This window comes from Emydura macquarii, unplaced genomic scaffold (genome assembly GCF_026122565.2).
Source record: "Emydura macquarii macquarii isolate MOO-44397 ecotype Brisbane River unplaced genomic scaffold, CSIRO-AGI_Emac_v2 contig_1027, whole genome shotgun sequence".
Lineage (NCBI taxonomy): Eukaryota > Metazoa > Chordata > Testudines > Chelidae > Emydura > Emydura macquarii.
In genome coordinates this window covers 19,852,312-19,867,537 of record NW_027131164.1, presented here as the reverse complement: position 1 = coordinate 19,867,537, position 15,226 = coordinate 19,852,312, and the positions used below count along the sequence as shown (strand labels likewise).

Sequence of the window (15,226 nt, the reverse complement as noted above, 5' to 3'; positions counted from 1 at the left end):
GTACAAGTGACAACAGATGGTACAAACAGACCAATGGGTGAGTACAAGGAAACAATGAGACATCATTGATCAGCATGATAGGCAGCCCAACTGTTAAGTTTTTTGAAGGAATCCCGGCAAAAAAAGTTTTGAGGGAGGCAGGTTTGAAGCAGAATAATGAGTTAGTTTTGTGACTGTTTATGGGGAGCTCCTCCCAAGCGTGAGGGATCATAAAGGAGAATGCACAAAGATGCTTGTTTGGAAATTTAACAAGTAGGTGATGGAGATTGGCATCATGGGCCGACTGGAGGTGGGAGTTGATATTTTGATGCTGAATAAGAGATGAGAGATAGGATGGAGATAGACTGTGAACATCCTTGAAAGTGAAGACAAGCAGTTTATGTTTGATGCACTAGAAAAGGGGGACCCAGTGGAGGATGCAAAGAAAGGATGACAAGTTCAAAGCAACAGCTCAGGAAAATGATCTTTGCAGCAACATTCTGAATGGATACAAGTGGGAAAGATTGCATTTGGTAAGGCCAGAGAGGATTTTGGAGTGATCAAGATGCAACATGATAGCCTGGATGAAAGTGTTAGCAGTGGGGATGGACAGGAAAGGAGCTTCTCCTGTCAATTTAGGTACTCCACCTCCCCGAGAGGCAGTAGCTATGTTGATGGGAGAAGCTCTCCCATCAACATAATACTGTCTACACTGGAAGTTAGGTCGGTATAACTGATTTTCCACACTCCTGAGTGATGTAGTTATACTGACATAAGTTGCTGGTAGACCAAGCCTCGGGGATCATATGGAGAAAGAATGACCAAGACTTAAGTTTTGTCTATGCTGTGCTTCAGTGTGGACTATGGGAGTATGAACTGCAAAGAGCACCAAAGCACTGCATTCTAATTGCCCCATGTGGATGCTGCTGGTGCAAACTTAAAGGTAGCTAGCTTGCATTAATATAGTCCTCTTTCAAACAGCACACTTTGCTGTGCTCTACAATTCATACCCGGTAGTCTGCACCACCATACTGTGTAGACACAGTCTTAGGCATACCTTGGATGTGAGGACTTGGATGTGGAGAGAGGTCTGAGTCAAGGATGACACCCAAGATACAGGCTTGTGTGATAGGCAGGATGGTGGTAACAGTGATGGAGAAATCAGGGTAGTGGGAATGATTGGGGGTGGGGAGGAGTTCTGTTTTAGCCACGATAAGCATCCACAAATAGATGCAGATACCATAATATGGATTCTTAGACCAGTTGAGGTGTTCCTAAAACATTATTTCTATTGTATGATCAAAGATCCATATCTTTGCCTATATTAGAATGGCATTCTATTCTTTTTCACATTCCCTTCCAATATTTTACCTTGATTCATAAAGCCCTACATGACTTAGGTCCTAATTTCTGAAAGACTGGCTATCTGCACATTTCCTGCCATGACAGCTGAGGTTTCTGATGTGCATAGCCGAGATCTTAATGACTAGAGTTTGGCAGGATGCTTCCCATGAAGGACCCTCAACTTTGGAATTTGTGTCTCTTATTTATCTAACCTAACCTATGCTGTTGGCCTTCAGGGCACTGTGCAAGCCTCTTTTTCCAGGCCTTTGCATGGCCAGATAGGATTTTGAGCTGATATGATTTTGAGATGAACTTCTGTGTACATTATAATTGGCACTTGGAGTTTGTCCATTTTAAGAAACTTGCTTTGTTTTAATCAATTCCAGTGAATGCTTTTCAAATTAGTTATAATGTTTTCAAACTAGATAAGCAGCACATTTTAAGGCAGGGACTAATTCTTACTTTATACAGTATCTAGCACAGTGGAACCATAATCTCTGGTTGGGCCTCTAGGTGCTACTACAAATAATAATTATTGCTACAGTTCTTTGGGTTTTTTTTATATAAAAAAAATCATTCCAAGAAAAAATAGGTAATGAAACTATTGAAAAGGTATACACTCTCTTTCCTCTTATCCCAGTTAAACTAAATACTTGTGTAAGGGGATGTAAAGGACTTTTAATATTTCGGAGGGGTACCATACTGGTCAGTACAACCTTCTTCCAGTTTTGCAGTAAAAACATCACTGGGAATATGACCACTAAGCACTTAAATCTATGCATAACTTTAAGAATGTGATTCAAATAGAGAAAGCTGGGCTACAAGAATCTGACAGGTGGACATCACACTACTCATGCACCTTTTAGTATTTTTCCACAGTGACTATCCTTGTAGCATTGAGAAAATATCCGGGCATGTTGGAGTTGTAGCTGGTCTCTGCAAGCTACATGAATCCAATGACCAAACTTTCCTTTGTAGCCCAAAGTGTGCAGTAGTTAATGGAGCTATCCCTTTGCTGTGTCTTCGCTCCAGGTTCACTGGAAAGGAGTCTTTTCCTTATACAACCTCCATGGAAATCATCCAGGCAAAGCCTACTGACTCAGGCCTTCCACCACAAATACAAATTAATCCCAATTTACTTATACATCTAGAAAGCTGAAGTCAGCAAAAACTGCCTGGCTTAATGATGTAATTATTTTAGGTCTGTCAGCAAGTAGACTTTTAGGATACATTACTGTTCTATCACTTCATAAATCCATGCCTGTTATAATCAACACAATAGTCATTTTCCACTTAACTCTCTGAGGGATACTCTTAGGGTTAAAAACACCTGTTTCATTTTTTTTAATAAGTTGAAAACCATTTTATTATTCTTGTATGTATTTCCCTCACTCAAACTTAAAATTTCCTCCACAATGTTACACAAAAATGTTAACTAAAGGAAAAGTCATCAACACAGGTAAGGCTCAATAGTCCCATGGGGGAAAAATGCAGGCATACTTTTATTTACATTTAACTACATTTGGAAATCACATTTATCTGTTTGTAGTAATAAATTTATACAACTAAATTATTTTTCTTAAATGTATCTTTAAGTAACTTTTTAATAGAGAAGGCTTAAATCTATGCGTGTTTCAATTAAACTTAAATACTACAGTGTATTTTGTGTTTTGAGTTTCCTGGACCTGAACAAAGCTAAGTAGATTCCAATTTTCTTAAAATACCTATTTCTGTATTCAGCACCTATTCTCATCCAACATGCACAGATCAGCCATACCTTGAAAAATCAGTCACTGCTTTGGTATTAATTGATTTTTATCAAAGAAAACGCCCGCTTCTATCCACTTAAAAGTATGCAAGCTATTATATCATTATGCTGGTATCCAACTTCCTCAGTGATAAAACTGTCATTTTTTCTTGCCAATACAAAATCCTTGATGTGTTATTCTGTTAAAGAACTGCAGTATGTAATTTATTAAGATCCAACACTATACTCTTGCTGTACAAGAGAAAGTGAGACATATACCTGACCCTGAAGGGCCCAGCATGACCTGTGTGGGTGGACTCTTGTGTCTGCACGAGCTTCATTGATTTCAGTTACATACCACAAAGAGAGAGAGAACTGGCCCCACTGATCAGCTTGCAAGATTAGGGCCTAAAATGAGAAAGAGTACAGGAAGCTCAGAAACACAGAAAGGGGTCTTTTTTCCCCCCAATTACATGTATTTATCATTTAGAGAATAATCCTGTATATCTAAGTTCAGAAATAGCAGTTTTGTAACATGATTCCATAAGGGAGTTTTATATAGCTCTTGAAAAGCTATTTTTCATTTTCCACATTATAAGACAGATTGTGAGAATGTATTAATTTGATTAAGGGTGAATTTTAGCCATTTGCACTACTGAACATATGTTGCAAATGACAAATTCTTACTTATGAAGTCATAGTATGGCAAACAATCATCGTACTTTTTCTATTGGTGGGAAAAGATGTTTTTTGTTTTGTTTTTTTTAACACAGCTATACTTGATCTCTCAATAGTCAGTCTTATTGTATAGAGGACCAAGAAAATTATCTGCAGCCAAATCACTGTACATGTTTATCCCAACCTAAATACACTTGTGATGCAAATTTGGGCCTGCATTCTGCAAAAGCTTAACTTTACTCATACGAGTAGTCTCACTGGAGTTAAGTGGACTACTCAAGTGATTAAAGTTAAGCTTATATAGGTTTGTAAACTTGGGACCTTAGTATTATTCTGCTTAGGTAGATTAATATTTAGCCTTTAATGTTTATCTGTTCTTTGGAACAGTCTGTATCAGCTCACCTTTTCAGTCATATTGCATTTGTCTCTGGCCCAATGACTAAGTTTTTAGCCCCACTGAAACAGTCATCGGACGAGAGAGAATATGACTGTACCCCTGTTATTAGGGCACCCACCTGAGAGATGGGAAAACTTGCACTCAGTCGCTCTGCTCCAATCAATCATTTATCCATAGTGGAACAGCTTATGAGATTGAGGAGATCCACATCACAATATCCCAGAACTCATTGATTATAGCACCCGCCTGAGAGATTGGAGACCTTCCGTTCAAATCCTTTCCCCCTGACAGAGAGGTGAACTGAACCTGGCTTTTCCCCACCCCATGTGAGGGCTCTCTCTACTGGGCTAAAAATTAACACGTGGGCAGGGCAGCACCTCATTTTGTATGAAGCAAAGGAGGCCTCTAACTCATTTTTGCAAGAAATGCCTTAGGCTCCTAAGCCACTTGATTCCAGATGGGTTCCCAGTCATGGTTCTCTAAGCAAAGATAGGCACCTATGTCAGACAGAGGGCTGGATCTTAGGACACACCCCTCTGGTCAGAATTTGCCATTGATAGCTTAGACTGCTCCTAGCCTAGAGTGCTGGCTTTGAGGATCACATTCTTAGGCGCTTAGCTCTCCCCTGAATCATATAGGAAACTTAAGTGACTAATTCAGCTTTGTGGATACTGTTGTTCCTGTTGCCTAGAAGTTAGGCATTGTGATGCTGTGTTGTGATCCTTAAGTCCCTTCGGGGATCCCATTCAAATAGCTCAGTCACTATAAAGCATATTTTTTAATCCTTTAATCATTCTTGCGGCTCTTCTGTGAACCCTTTCCAATTTATCAACAGCCTTCTTGAACTGTGGACATCTGAACTGGACACAGTATGCCAACAGCGATCGCACCAATGCCAGATAGTAGGAAGGCTATTTTACCTCTCTTACTTAAGATTCTCCAGGATTGCATTAGTCCTTTTGGCCAGTATTGCACTGGGAGCTCATGTTCAGCTGATTATCTACCATGATCGCCAAATCTTTTTCAGAACCCAGTTTGATCATCATATCTCAGGTTAAATTTACAGGATTGGGAGTTAGGAAAAAAAACTTTTTATTTGTAAACTGATTCTGTAAGACTTGCTTTTTAACATACCCCTTGCAGGATGCATCAGATCTCAATAAGCTTTTTACAGTTGTTTTTCGGTGTGAATCAACACTTTTATTATGAAATTAAACACTGTAAGCAAAGATTGGTTATAATCCTTCACCCACTGAAATCAGTAACAAAGCTCCAATTAATTAAATTGGATACCATATGAAGGCCCTTAATTAACAGCCTATTAAGTAAGTATGTAATTTATGGACAAGTGATTATTAATCAGAATACCTGAAAGTCTGACATAGCAGAGGCTACAACATTGGCTCAGCATAAAACAAAATGGTAAAGAGCACGAAGGTTTTTTAAGATCAGCTTTTTTCTGTTTGTATGGCCATATTCATATCTCATGTAAACAAGGATCATTTGCAACTGACATGCCCACAATATGTGTGAGAGAGAAGAAGCCAAGAGGATACCAAAAAAGCAAAACAAACAAAAAACCCAAAGTAATATTGCAGCTCCCAGTTAAAAATAAGACAGAAAGAATAGTTACATAAAGAGTTATTAAAAAATTAAAAAATAAATTAATATTAATACATATTCACTTTTTCTTTTTTTCTGCTTTTCTTTTCTGCTGTAGTGTCTTCAATTCAGTCATTACATTCAGTGTTTTATAAACCCAGGTAATCTGAAAAATAAATAGATTTACAAATGATGTGGACACATTAAATTTATAATCTGTGATATAAAATAAATTTAAATTAAAAGCACATACCACTATTATTATAGCATTCAATAGCAATGGTGCTGAAAATACTAGGGAAATAAACATCCCTCCTGAGTCAAAATATTGGTATTTAGAAAATAACCTGAAATAAATAAAACAAGTAGGTGTTACTCAGCATACTTCATACATAATACTTCAATAAAAAGTAACTGCTGTACATGGATGTTCTGCTGTGTATGCATATTCTGAACAAATTCCTTCTGCATGATTTTTTATTAATATGGTAGAATTGAAGGTATGTGTACACTGCAATTAAAAACTTGTGTCTGGCCTATGCCAGCTGACACAGGCTACCACATTAACTCCTTAGCCCAAGCCTTGAGACTCCAAGTCATCTTGCACGGGCCAGCTGTGGGCATCTAAGTGCAGTGTAGAAATACCCAATGTAACTAATACTATCTTCTTTGTGCACACACAATTTTCATTCATATTAGCAAATTATGCTTGTGCATCAGAAAGAAAACATACACTTATATTTATGAAATGGTTCTCTTTTTGTAGACACTGATTTCAATTACTCCTGATATTTGAATACATAAAGTATTTATGCATTAGGGCCAGAATTTTCAAGCATTCATGTCTTAAGTTTGGCACACAGATCAATAGTTAGATGTCTAAATAAAAACACCTGATTTTCAGGGTGATGCACACCTATAGCTCTCATTTAAGTCATGGGAAGGTATGGATATTCAGTACCTCTGAAAAATCTGGCCAATTTTTTTAGGTGCCTAAATAAACAAATAAAGAAAAGCATCCAATGGGATTTTTAAAAACAATTAGGTACCTAACTCCCATTAATTTCAGTGGGAATTAGGCACTTATACACTTTTGAAAATCCCACTAGCTGCCTATGTGCATCTTTAGGTGCCTAAATACATTTAAAAATCTGGCCCTAAGTGCTTAATTTTAGGCACCCAAGTTTGACCTAAGTCATGCCTCCCACTTACATACAATTATTAGCACTGGCTTGACGCAGACTTATAAACAAGCAAGAATTGTCACTCCTTGCTGTTCCAGCATTATGTCTCGAGTAGAAACCAATGACACAAAATTTTCATGCTCTTGCACAAGTAAAAATAAGGATGCAGTTCATCACCAAAAGCAAAAGATATCTTCTTTCATCTCAAAAAACACCTAACCCTTTTTTCACTTGCCTTAATAGGGTTTTCACGTTTTCTGGGGTTAATATGAATTGAAACAAAATGAAAAACACAAACTGCCCACCCCCACACCTGATTCTGTAATGTTATTTTTAAATAGGGTCAACCAAGAAAGGCATAAAAACAATCCATATGAGAAACAATTTAGATGATTTTTCCCATTAAGAATATTTTGTACTGAACAAAATATAATACTTAGCATATATTATATTACACTTTTCATGTTCAAATGTTTTGTTAACTAACAAAACCATCCATTATACCACTATCTACCGTTGAGGAATGTGATATTTCATTTAGAAATTGTTTCTGCGGACTGTATGAAAAAGACAGCATTACCAATAAATGCAAAATTTAAATATGAAAATAACAGTTAATGTAATTACCTCCAATTCATAGCAGCCAGTTCATTGATATATTCAGCACAATACACCAAGACCACTGGATCACAGAAGGACACTAGTATTAGGTTGAATATTTCTTTAAAAACGGACAGCGGTTGATCAGATCTGAGTCTGTACACATTATATATACTATTACTCCCAACCCAAAAAGGCCAGTTATTATAAATGCGAGATTTTAATTGCACAAAACTAATTTGAATGTTTTGTGTTTCCCACATAAATGGTAACAGGATCTCATTATGTGACCACACAATATGAATACAGCATTATAAAATAATAAACGCATAGGCATACGTTTATAGATAAAGGTCAATAAAAATCAAATCTACTGTACAAAATTCAACTTTTTAGTCAATCTCACTGGTGATGCAGTTGTAAAATTCAACGTAAAATCAAATGCCCACCAAAAAATAAGTAATTATCTTAGAATTAAGGCTGTAAATATCTACAAAAATTGCTTAGAAGCAAAAACATTGAGAACCTTTTAGTTCTCAGAATTGCCTGAAAGCCTGGATAGGTTAAAATAGAAAACAAAAATGCCAGACATTAGAAAATATCTAATTACAAATGACCAAAATAATCATCTCTCTCTCGTGTTCTCTGCCTTCCTTCCTCCCTTTCTACTTGTCAAATGAGACATCCTGATGTTTGATAGTGTTAGTTTTTTAAGATGAGGAATTTACAGCAACATCTTAAATTCATTTTAGTCACATAATTTGTCTAAGAAATCAAACGTTTACACCCGGCTTTGGTTTTACATATAAGTGTCCCGCACTTGTGGCCATACCTTAATGAGAGACTGGCCCTAAGCAGTTTGCAGCCTCCTCTAATTATTGTAATTGCACATCTATACAAAGACATTTGAAACTTTGTATACTTTCAGAGAATTAGAATCACAGAAGATTAGGGTTGGAAGGGACCTCAGGAGATCCTCTAGTCCAATACCCTGCTCAAAGCAGGACCAACCCCAACTGTCTTGAACTCACTTTTTGTGAAGACAGATAAAATCTTATTTTTTCTGTTGACCATTTATGCAAGTAATGTCTTGCAGTGATGTGAAAACTGGCACACTTAGGACTAACATTAATGTATACTCACACTATCAACAGTTTGATAGTCCAGTTAAATCACTTTATTTTCAGAGACATTGGTGCAATGAGGATGTGTGTTGTCTATTTACTGGCTCTCCTCTTGGTTCACTGTTTTGTGGAAAATGATGCAGGCTGAAAGTCAAACTAGCTTGGATGACCTTAAAGGTGACCTACATAAGGCACTGTAAGTAGTAGGCTTAAGCTCTTTTGGGTTCTATATGGAATATAAAGAAGGCCTGAAAAGTCTCCTTCTCTCCCACCCTTTTCCCAAAATGCTTTGGTTTGTCCTGCTTGCCTTTTACCTGAGAAATATTAGGAATGCCAAAAGACTGGTCTTCCCTGGTTTTGCAGGAAGGCTTTGTGGTGGTCTCAGATGGATATTGTCAGCTCTCACCTTAATTAAAGGTTGCTTATTAAAACCCTATTAAATGCTCTTCTCTAACAACTACTCTTAATTACAGAAACCATAAAATAAAGTTTAAGAATCTCTTCCCACTCAGTTGCTCAGATTTCAGTTTCTTGCAATGTGATAATTGCACTCTTTCTCCAGCCACCATTGAGGGATTTTTCAAAAAAAATTCCCCATTGTGGCTAACACTGGTGCAATTCCTTGTGTGTTAGCAAGGCTAGGAGCCTCTATTTGGCACTGGTGAGGCCACATTTGGAATATTGTGTCCAGTTTTGGGCCTCCCACTACAAAAAGGATGTGGACAAGTTCAAGAGAGTCCTGCGGAGGGCAACAAAAGTGATTAGGGGGCTGGAGCCAAGACTTATGAGGAGAGACTGAGGGAACTAGGCTTGTTTAATCTGCAAAAGAGAAGAATGAGGGGGTATTTGATAGCAGCCTTTAACTACATGAAAGGGGGTTTCAGGGAGGATGGAGCTAAGCTGTTCTCAATGGTAGAAGATGACAGAACAAGGAGCAATGGTCTCAAGTTGCAGTGGGGGAGGTCTAGGCTGGATATTAGGAAAAAGTTTTTCACTAGGAGGGTGGTGAAACACTGGAATGGGTTACACAGGGAGTTGGTGGAATCTCCATCTTTATAGGTTTTTAAACTGCGGCTTGACAAAGCCCTGACTGGGATGATTTAGCTGAGGTTAGTCCTGCTTTGAGTGGGGGGTTGGACTAGATGACCTCCTGAGGTCTCTTCCAACTCTAATATTCTATGATTCTAAGTGTAAACCAGGGGACCATCAGCATTTTAAGTATTGTGTCCTGTTTAGAGCAACCTGACATCACACTATGGCTAAAATGCCAACAATGGCCAGTCTACGTTAGGGTTCTCAGTGATGCTAACAATGGTGCAGCTGTATCAGCATTAGCAACACTAGGAATTTAGGGATTTTTGGGGGAAGTCTGTCTACAGTAGTCAAGGCCACAGTGTCTTCCAGGATTGAGACCTGAATTTCTAATAGAAAAAAGTTTAAAAGGAACCATTTAAAAAAAAAAAAAAATTCCAGGCCCACTTCATGCACAAAAGATAGGATACTAACAATTTGTAGGTCACCTTAACTTCTGCAGTTGCAGATGCACATGTCTTACTTTAACTTCTAAGACTTCCATTTTTCTTTTTTTTGGGAGGGTGGGGGATCAGGGATCAGTGAAACCTTAATTTCCAGTCTTCTAAATGTTTGTGATTTTTGAGAAAACTGCATTACCCCTCCACTCCTCACTGCTTTCACTTAATCAGCTAGTAAAAGATATTTACAGCTTTAATTCCATTTTAAAAGGCTTTTTTTTATCTGGAGAGCACCTTATATTGAAAATAAGTTTATGAATTGCTCCTTGACTGTGACAGGACTTTCAGGTGTTTCCTATACACAAAAGATGCACTGATTTAACTACATCTTTTTTTAAACCAATTTAGTTAAATCAAAGCAATTCCTTTGTGTGGCCACTCAAAGTGCTTAGTTAAAACGATACAGTTTCTGTCTTCAGACAAGGCCACCATACAGTAAAAGGATTAAAAAAAACAGAGTCCCCATTCTTCCGAGGGCTTCTACTTTGCTATTCAACTGTGTCAGTCTTCAATGAGGCCAATACAGACACAAAGTACTTGGAAACCACTTAACTGCTAAATAATTCTCACCCACAAAAGCACCCTAAATTAAGCAAAGCACAAGTCTTCAACAAGACAAGAAGATGTAAATTATTTTTGTTTTGCTAGTTCAAGCTGTTTTGGAGACAGGGCAAAGATACATAAATAAATCAGGCTTATTTTAGGAAAAGGTGCAGTTGATTTGTATATATTCTGTTGAGCAGTATATTATATTACTAGGTCATGTGCCATCATATACAATAGCCAATTAATACAAAAATTATAATCAATAGTGTGTAATACAGAAGATGTATAATAATATGAACAACTTTAAAGTTATGATACCTATTTCAAACTGAAACACCAACTCAGGCAAGGTCTTCATTCTCTACTCACCCATGCAGAGAAAATGCCCTATCTGCAAGTGGTAGCGCTGGAATGAGAAGCAAGTGAGCAGGAAGCAGAGGATGTGGAAAATTGCAAGTCCCACCAACCATGGTTCAGACCAGTCTGTCTGCTGCAGACAAAACATGAAATCAATTAGGAAACTTATTTTGTGGTACAGAAGTTGAATATAAACTTTCACCTTACCTGTACCAAAGCTAACCTCATTACTCTCGGCATACATATTAACAGCACATCAATCTTCAACTATTTACCTGTGTACCTTGCAAACCTAGGATTTTACTTTATTCTTCTAAATCACAGACATCAGAAATAATCTGCATTCCAAGATTGTGTAAGAAAATGATTTAACACGAAAGCAAGCAGCCCCAACTTAAAGCTTCCTTTAAGCAAGGAAACAAACGAAATCAAGACAGACACATTGGCCTGCATATTACAGACACTTACACATGTGAGTAACTTTACTTCAAACCAGCGGGACTCCTCACATCATCAGCGTTTTGCAAAGCAGGACCTTTGATACGGTCAGAGGCCCTGGGATGGACATAACTGGGCCTGTGTGAGGAGTCTGACAGCTTCACTTGCATGCCCAGAGAACCCTTTCTGCCACCCCAGTACTGGGGAAACCCCGTAACTCCTTGTACATCACACACCAAAGGCACCTCACTACCTCCCCAAAGGCAGCCTCATTCCCACTATTCTACCTGGTGAGGTACCAGAGACCAACATCCCCCCCCCACCCACCGCGGCCCCAGAGAGCCCCCTCACCCCTCATCCACCCTTCGCCTCGCCCCCTCTTCCCCGCCGCGGAGCCCCCGCAGCCCCTCCCGCTCTAGAGCAAGATCCCCCACGCGCGCCTCCTCCCGTTACCGCCAGTATCGCGGGGAGCCCCGTGGGCACGCGCTGCGGTGGCTCCATCCTGACACAGGACCGCCCCCAAGTCCCTTCCTGCTCGCGAGAAATCAAGTGTCGTCATCACTCGGGAAATCCCGCGAGACATGACAGGAAGCGGCGTTGGCGCGCGCGGCACTGTGCAGCCTATATAAAGCAGGCGGCGGACGGGCGGTGTGGTATAAATTGATCGGCTGACCCCGTGCGCGTGACTTAGTCAGTTGCCGGGCATCTGCAAGGAACGCGCCTGAATCCCCGGGCTGTGTAGCCGGACTTATCCTTGTGCTCTAGACACTCACTGCTGTTCTGGCCTGGGGTTCAGGGCAAGGGGTGCGGCTAAACATCGCTGGTGACATGGCGCTTGAGTAGGGTGTGGCTGTGTGCCCTGTTATGCCCCGGCTCTACCACTGCGGGGCTCCGTTCCCATGGGGGGCGGAGGATAGCAATGTGTTGTGTGTATTAAATGTACTAGGGAAGAGGGTGAAGCAGAAAAGCAACATGCCTACGTCAGTATTAAAGTCAGTCAGTGCCTCTGGCTGTCCTTAAACTACAGCCTAGAAGCCTGGGGTCAATGGGACTCTACTGCTGACCTGTGTTCAGTGAACCCTGGGCTTGAGCGTCTACATTTCATTTTAGCCCTAAGTTAAGAATTTTCTGATGTGTGGTGGAACCTTGGGCTCTGATATCCACACTGCAGTGCACAGACCCCAGTTATAAGTAACCAGAGCCTAGTGTAGGGGTATGTGCTCGCTCAGCCCCTTCCTCCCATGTTAACAACACTCTAGCTTTAGAAGTGTGGTGCATTGTGGGAAAACTATTACTCAGTGTCCTAATTGTGGTGATGCTGTTGATAAACTGCATAATTGGCTACTTTCCTGGCTGTCTCAGTAGACTGACTGCAGTTTGAGAAGGCTTGATGTTGATACTAGCTAATCTGGGAATTGGGCTTGTTACCATAAATTTTTGGACCCAAGAGATTCTATACTAGCTTGGGTATATTAGTGAACCAATTTGAAGCCTTTCTCCTATAAGCAGATAAATAAAAACTGTCTGCCCCCTAGGGACCTCTAAGGCTTTACCAGGGCTTTCCATTTAGATCACTGAAACTCCTTAGACCTGCCTGCCTTGGTTTACCCTTTAGAGGACCTGGACACAGCCCTCATCTCAAAGGATTGACGTTCAAACAGTAAATTCTTCAAAAAACGTCTCTTTATTCAATACTAATTTTAATACAATTGGTTTTTAAATTGACAGTCATATAGTAAAACATAGATATTGTTGGTGGCTCAGTACAATTTGAGTTGCTTGACCACTGTCCTAAAGGCCTAGCATAGTTTCAGTTCCTTGCTTGGCTAGTCTGATGCCTGTAGCATGACATCTTCCAGTTGGCAAAGATAAATAGGACTATTGCATAACCTTATAGATGTCTGTTTCTGCATACCACAGCACATAAGACAAAATACAAATACTGTATGCTTGCAGCTTCACATAGATAACTGTGATGGGAACACATCTCCTATCTCCAGATGTTGTTCTGATGACCCCAATTATGGTGAGAATGGAATGTAGTTAAGGGTGGAAACCCAATGTAGGTAATTAGCATATACAATGAGAGAGAGAATTAGGTGAAGGTTGCTTATGGAAGGGTATAATAGGTCACCACTTTAGACAAAGGGGGGGTGTTCTATCATCACCTGACTCTGTGGGAGTTGGACCAGAGGATCCACTGACTCCCTGGTGGGGCCCCTGAAGAAAGCCATTCCTTTATACAGCCTTCTGAGTGATTGCTTAGCTCTCCAGGCTTAGTGAGTATGATATATTGTAGTTAATTTTAGGCTTTGTATCAAAATAGTATATTTATAGAAAACCTTGCACATTAAACCTTATTGATCTGCAAATTGGGCATACCATGTCTCACTGGTATCCACGCTGATCACAAAGTGTCCAGAACCAACAGATATAAGCATTTAATACAGTACAGAATAGTATAGACTACATGGTATAAAAATTCTAAAATGGCAATACAGCATTCATAACACAATATGGTATTCCTTTAGCATAAACTACAATGTTATGAATACTTAATTGTGGCACAGTATAACATACATACAAAGTAACAACATAAGGATTTATACATATGTATGCAGGATTTCCTTAGTACATTGCACTATCCAGAGCTTATTACAATGTGGTAAGTGAGACATGAATACAACAACATTACAATAATATTCTTAACAATACTAATACTATAAACTAGTTAATATTCTATGAGTGTTGATCAGCCAGTCATAGAATGGGTGGGGTGATCACTTAACATTCAGGCATCGAGCTTTATTTACAGTCATTCCCATACATTCCTTACTATTAAGGAAAGACCATACTTCTCCTAGATCTAATCCCTCTGCTTCGTCTAAGGCCCTTCTGCTCTGTCTAACGGACTTGCTACTGCCAAAGTCGTCTTGAAGAGCTGCTTCTGCTTCTCGGTATACCTAGGTCGTCTTATTGGAAACACAATCACCCAGCAACCAAGCCTGTCAGCTTTCTGCCTTATATACAGTTTTTCTGACCTTTAGAAATCCTTGCTGATTGGTTGCTTACTTAATGTCAGTCAACACCTTCTCACCAAGGTGTTACTGGGAGAATTTTAGAGTATGGGGTTACCCTAAAAACTGCCAGTCAGGTGTGGTGATCCCCTCATTGGAATTTCCAGGGAGACAACCTGCCTTCCTTTGAAAGGACACAGATACAGCCCTCCGATCAAGGTAGAATATACAAGCTGTGATACTTCAAAAACAGATGTTAAGTTTATTTGGAAATGAATGATTACATTGAGTAGAAAGAGATAGTATTGTGATATTATTTACTTCTACATCTATGTTGTCAATGCTCACTAACACTATAATATTTATCATGTTTATGACATAATAGTATTGTCTGTATAATTGTTAAGTATAACTTATAACATTTCATGAGTGCTGATCAGGCAGTCATGGAATGGGTGGGGTGATCACTCAAATCACAGGCATCCAGCTTTATTACAGACATTCCCATACATTCCTTATTTTTCTTAAGGAAGATTAATGCTTACTCTCTTCTTCCAACACAAATCCCTCTGAACCTTCTAGGGTTCCTTTTCTGCTCTGTCTGATGTGTTCAGCTGCTGTGGTGGTCTGGAGCTGGTTGGTCTTCTTCAGCTGGTTCTTCAATGACAGTTGCTGGCTGTA

General features: G+C 39.3%; 1 protein-coding gene across 1 annotated transcript; it reads right to left on the bottom strand.

The window, feature by feature from the left end:
- Positions 1 to 806: 806 nt before the first annotated feature.
- On the bottom strand, positions 807 to 12,114 carry TMEM18 (transmembrane protein 18). Its single transcript, XM_067544837.1, has 6 exons — positions 11,982 to 12,114; positions 11,103 to 11,223; positions 7,559 to 7,613; positions 6,001 to 6,094; positions 5,831 to 5,913; positions 807 to 3,478 (listed from the first exon to the last, which is right to left on the bottom strand). The coding sequence occupies exons 1-6, from the start codon at positions 12,027 to 12,029 to the stop codon at positions 3,472 to 3,474; spliced, it is 408 nt and encodes a 135-aa protein (XP_067400938.1). The 5' UTR covers positions 12,030 to 12,114; the 3' UTR covers positions 807 to 3,471.
- Positions 12,115 to 15,226: the final 3,112 nt, after the last annotated feature.